The 6000-nt window shown below is 45.0% G+C and overlaps 1 protein-coding gene across 4 annotated transcripts in view; it reads right to left on the reverse strand.

Annotated features, from left to right (window-relative positions):
- Positions 1–1058, reverse strand: part of KIFC3 (kinesin family member C3) — a 62876-nt gene extending 61818 nt beyond the window's left edge. For 2 of the 4 annotated variants that reach the window (XM_024747458.1, XM_024747457.1), the window contains exon 1: positions 669–1058. In XM_024747458.1, the coding sequence (XP_024603226.1) occupies positions 669–890 (222 nt within the window). In that variant the 5' untranslated portion in view covers positions 891–1058. The remainder of the gene's footprint in view (positions 1–668) is intronic. The other 2 variants (XM_024747459.1, XM_024747461.1) reach the window with 2 other exon arrangements.
- Positions 1059–6000: the final 4942 nt, after the last annotated feature.

A 6000-nucleotide genomic window follows, 5' to 3' on the forward strand; every position in this document is an offset into this window, starting at 1 on the left:
AAATTGAGATGTTATAAAAGGATTTTCAGCTAATTCTGAACTACGTGAAAGGAATCCAATTATAGTATGGTCAAAACGTGAATATTACCCATCACAGCGCTTACTGTCCACGAGGCCCTGGGCAACGCCCTTTGCATGCATTACCTTGTTACTATGTATTATTACCCCACTTTACAAATGAGGAAACTGAGGCCCAGAGCACTTAAGTGACTTGCTCAAGGTCCCACAGCCAGGAAGTGATGGAGCTGGGCTACTGAACTCAGACAGGAAAAACCTAGTACTCTCTGGGTTAGATCTGGTCTGTTGGCAGAACTTTTGAGAGCATAGAAGATACTAGAAATACCTAAATCTGGCCACCTTCAGACATGTTTGCAGGACTTGAAGAAAAAAATCCATATATTCCATCCTGGAGGAGTTTCTTTCCTTTATCTAAAAGCAATATGAGGGACTTCCCTGGTGGTGCAATGGTTAAGACTCCATGCTCCCAATGCAGGGGGTCTGGGTTTAATCCCTGGTCAGGGAACTAGATCCCACGTGCATGCCACAACTAAGGAGCCCACCTGCCACAACTAAAGACCCAGCACAACCAACCAAATAAATACATAAATATTTTTAAAAATAAAAGCAATAGGAGCCCCTGGGCAAGGTCTGGTCCCTCAGCTCCTTACCTGTAAGCCATGGTCCATTACCGCAGAGACCAGGATGCCTTCTGGGGAGGACGCTTGGAGTTTGGCAAGAACAGCTCCGTCAGAGGTGCAGGGGCCAGGCCAGTGCCAGCCATGACAGCCAGGGGCCTCCTTCTGGCCTGTGCTGCGGTCTCTCTCCCACCATCCCCTCTGCAGGGCCCAGATATTGGAGCTCAGCCTCACCAGGGCCAGAACCACGAACATGACGGCCCCGGCCCAGCTCACCCTGTCAGGCTGTGGGAGCAGAATCTTCCAAACTGGAGAATGCAGTAGCCTATATCCTGGAATTTTCTGCTTGGTTCACCAGTTCCTAGGGGGACCAGCAGTGGCTTCGGTGTGGAACAAGGTGGGCATTCAGTCTTTAGTCCAGTAATTAAAAGCCTTTGAGGACAGGATCTTCAGCTTCCAGGGGGATGTCCCGGGTCGCAAGCAGGGTTTTTAAAATATCACCTGTTGAGTTTTCTACCCAACGTGTCTCCTCTTTGGTCCATTCCGTCTTGAAAAGAATCAGAATTCTAGAGCAGGAGGGCAAAATAAAGTAAATTAGGCTCTCAACATTCAAGTGGGAACTCAAGATGTCCAAAATTGAACCTTAATTTTCATCCCTCTGAAATCCTTCTTCATTCCCCAGCCTTCCCATCCCAACTAATAACAACCGCATCTTTCCCGAGACTCAAGTGGAAACTGCAGGTGTCTTAGACTCTTACTCTCTTTCACACCCCACAGCCTCTCAGTTACAACTCCTGGCAGTTCCTCCTTCAAATGTCATCCAGAATCTGACCACTTCTCCCCACCTCTACTGCGCCCACCATCTCTGTCTGGGCTCCTGCAATAGGTCTCCCACCTCCAGCCCTTAACCCACTATTGTCACTCCTCAACTCAACACCAGACCTATTGACCCTGTGAAAATTAAAGCTGAATCATGTTACCTCCTGCTCAGAGCCTTTGGTGGCTGCCATATCCCTCCAAGGAAAAGCCAGCTCTTCCAGGGACGCTTGAGACCTCTCTGCTCCAAGCCCTCACTGTTCCCCAGTCCTCCAATCTGCCCCTGAAATAAGTCAGGCACACTCAGGGCCTTTGCACGAGTTGTTCCCTCTGCCTGATACTCTTTCCGCATGGAAATAATCCACCTGGCTTCCTCCCTCCCCGCCTTCACACATGCTCAGATGTCTTTGCCTTAAAGAGGCTTACCCTGACCTTATTGAAGATAAAAACTCAACCCTCACCTTCCACCTCCACCCCCGAGCTCTCCTGCCGTCCCTTACCTGCTCTGGTTTTTCTTTTCTTCCGTCGTAGCACTTAACACCCCTGACCTGCTAAATAATGCACTTATTTGTTGTGCCTGGTGTTCGTTATCTGCTTTCCTCTGTGAGACAGAGTAAGTCCTACCACAGGTGAAGACCTTTTTCTCTATTTTGTTTCCTAGTATATCTCAGGCAGCTGGACCGAGCCTGGCTCATAGAAAGGGTTCAGTAAATATTTGTGAAATGAAGGCGAGGCCCTGCAAAACACAGAATTTCTGCTAAACAAAGATGAGAAAGAGAGGAGAAGAGATGTTTTGGACGTTCCTGCCCCTCAGGGAGATGAGATGGGAAGAGGGAATCGGGGAGGGGCTGGAGAGACCACGCAGGCGCCCCCCGTAGCCACTCATAAACCTATGCTCACCCCCACCCAAACAGAGGGGAGGACCTTGACCCCTAAGGTCTGGTGGCTGGGTGGAAGGAGACCTCCACCCCTGTCCCCGGGTGCAGCTGGGCAGTGGGGGACCCCCCCCATCCCGGGTCCTCAGCTACCCTGAGAGCACTTATGACCCTGAAATCAGGCAGAGAGAAGCAGACAGAGCTGGAGGATGCCTCTTTCCCTACCTGTGGCCTCCCAGCCGCCTCCAATCTGGTGGTGGGCTCTTCCAGGCATTCAGCTTTCTAAATAGAAATATCTACTGCTGAAAAAAGCAAACTGATGCTAAGATAAGCAGCCTCTCTGCAAATGCTGGAGTGCCAAGTTCGGCTGGGACACCTCGCCACCAGGCCTAGACAGGATGGCACTATTCACCCCACACAAGTGCAAATTCGGTCTATCCTGGCCCTGACTCTTTAATGAATCTGGTCACAGCCTGTCCTCCCTCCTCTCTCTCCCTCTCCATCTGGGGGTTAACAAGAAAAGCAGATTAGAAATGTCACTTCCATGGCTGGTTCAAAGCTGCACGACCGGTCCACGTGTGTTCCATGCCGGCAGGTCCAATTTCCTTCCCCCAAAAAACACTCAGGTACTGGGTTTTGAGTAAGCCTTCTACTTATATAAATTTTGTGAGCTCGACTATGACCCAGGGTAACTGTTTTATGAGCAAAACCAAGAAATGACCAATAAAAAGGAGTTTGTTTTCCTTTGTGTTTGCAAATGGAGTCCGTGCACGTCAAACACACACAGGGCTGCCCAATTTTCTATTATAACCAGGGGAGGTGAGTCCTGTAAGGGGATCTGCAGATGGTATGGGTGAATAAGAGAAGATTAAGACTTCTTTTTCGTCATCTTATTGTTCAAGAGTAAATACTTTTCGGTTAAGTCCTGATGCTAGAAGAGTCCTCTGCTAAACAATTTTTAAATACTCTGAAAAATTATTATTAGGGCATCTTTGTTGTTAATTATAAAATAAATCAGAAGCCAAAGTTTTATTATCAATCCATTGTTTTATATCGAATGCCCTGAAACTGCTATGCGTTTTGAGACATCCACTAAAGCCATATGCTCATTTTATCCACATGGGTGTTCATTTGTTATCATGATGCCCTTGGGAAGTAAGAAGTGTCCCGGAATGATTGTTATTTAGTCATTGTTTTCTTTAGCATGAAGGTGGAAGTGAACAGGAGTGATTTAACTACAGAAGGAGGACCACACAGAGAGCTGAAATTCAGGACCAGCGTTAAGATGCCTCATGAATCTCATTTTCAGTCCTGTGTACTGACCACTAACGCGTCTCTAAACAGAAGCCCAAGGAATGACCACAGCGTGTGTTTAACAGAAACATCTACCACAACTTAGGACTTTCTGCTTGTGATAACTTTAGCCGGCCTTAAAGAAAAACTGCAGAGGTTTATATACTTTTCAAGGTATTTCTGCTAGAAGAAAAAAAAAATCTCAAGAATTGAGGCAGTGACCTTAAACTTTTGTTTTCAACGCGGAAAATAATCACATAAAATTAAGTTTTGCAAGAACATTTCTACTATGATTTAATTTCAACTTTTTCTCCCCTCAGTGAAACATTAACCCTAGAATCCTAACAATATTCTCTTTAGATGTCATGACAAGTAACCCACTTTTTAAGGGCTTTTTAATAAGCAGTCAGCAATAGTGCTGAGTGATCAGATGGTACGAGGGATTAGCCGAGAGGTTAGCAAGAAGCTTTAGAGGTTTATACCTGGAGCGCCATTAGTCAGAAATTGGGCCGCACTGTTGGAAGCAAAAACCAATTAACCAATTGAAGACACTTAACCATAGCAGATTCTGGTAACTGGTGATCTCAGAAGAAAGGGTAAGTTGTAAACAAGCACAGCAATGAAACCCAGTTTTCACACATCAATTTATTCCCTACAGACCAGTTTAATTGAGATGAATTACCTTGTAAATAATGACAATAGAAGTTACACACACCAGGTCAATTGAGATCAACTGCTGTGTGTGTGTATCCGTGAAGGCACTCATTTTGTCGTTCCCGGTGGAATTATCTTAAAGCACTTAGTCAAGCACTCGGTGGGTGCCCAGTGGAACTTTCTGAAGAATCTGAAAGTCAGTACAGTCTATTAAACTACAGAGTTATCGCCCTGTTTTCTAGGAATGAAAGACATAAACCTACTGCTTCTAGAACAGATGTTGAGTAGAGGCGCTTAGGATGAGTGTTTAATGTTCTTCACAGCACGATGCTAAGACTCAAAGGATTTCCAGTGGTTCACTCTTGTTTGTAATGAAATTTTTGAAGAAACTACTTTTCCTCTGCCACTTAGTAGTGGTAATCTCTGAGTAACAAGCACACTGTGAAAATACCTGGACAAACCTAAGATATATGATTCCTTAAAGAATGTCATCCACTGTGTTAGACACTCAGCAGGGTACTTTCATTGGAGAAATTCACATGCTTCAGTTGTGGGAAACTTCCTGTGTTATTTGCTACTTTCCTCCCCTCCATTTTTCTTAGTTCTCTCTAAAATTCCTTTGGGTCTGTTTTTTTTTTAATTTCTGATTTGATTCTACCTTTCTTTTCTATGTTTCATCTCTCTCTTTTTGTTCTAGCTCATGAGAAATGTCCTCAAGTTTATCTTCCAACCCACCTACTGATTTCCCCCTCACGTTATATTTTTAATTCCCCAGAGGTTGTTTTTTGAATATTCAGTTTTAAAAGAACATTTCAAGACTGTATTTGCATCTCATCACTCCGGGACTATTAATTATAGGGTGGTTTTTTTTCTCTCTCTCTCTTTTCTGCTGCCTGGATTGTCTGTTTTTTCTCTCTTTTCTCCTGTTTGTTTTATTGCGGTATCTGTGTTTCAGATACAGACTTCCTGTTAAGTATTCTTGACTTTCTGTTTATATTTCAGGATGGAGCACAACAAAGTCAATTGGAAATTGCTGTATGGGAAGAGCTTGTGACTGGAGGACTTCCTGCAGGGGGATGGAGTGGGGATCGGGACCTTTCACTGGAGGGCCTCCATTGTCAGTTCCATTAGGGCTTTTCTCTTGAGCTGGTCAACTTTCCCGGAAGTGAATAGTCCTGTCTCTGGCCTAGGTTGGGTAATAATCCTGGCTACTGATATTCTGAGACCTAAGAGAGGAAGCAAGGCCAAATGCCTCACTGTTCCGAGTCAGAGTCTCACTTGATCCCTGTTTTGGGTTCAGTGCCTCAACAACCCACCCCTCTGTGCCAGGTGTTTCCAAGTCCAGATTCCTTGACATCTTTTGTCTGCTGTGGTTTCCTCTTCTATTATCTTCATCCTTATGTTTTTTTACTTTTCAAATCCTTTATAGTCATTTCATTTGGGTTCAGGACAGAGTGAAAATAAATGCACATGCTCCAGCCTCCATGCTTAACCAGCAGTCCTACTCATTCATATTTTACTTCAAGAGATTTAAGGCAAAGCACATTCATAGTAGGATCAATAGTTGTTCTGTGAGCTCCAATGAGCTCAACTGGGGCAGAGTAAAGAAAACCACATGGTGGGGACTTCCCAGGTGGTCCAGTGATTAAGAATCCACCTTCCAATGCAGGGGACGCATGTTCGATCCCTGGTCGGGGAACTAAGATCCCACATGCTGCAGGGCAACT

This window comes from Neophocaena asiaeorientalis, unplaced genomic scaffold (genome assembly GCF_003031525.2).
Source record: "Neophocaena asiaeorientalis asiaeorientalis breed wild unplaced genomic scaffold, Neophocaena_asiaeorientalis_V1.1 scaffold438, whole genome shotgun sequence".
Taxonomy (NCBI): Eukaryota; Metazoa; Chordata; class Mammalia; order Artiodactyla; family Phocoenidae; genus Neophocaena; species Neophocaena asiaeorientalis.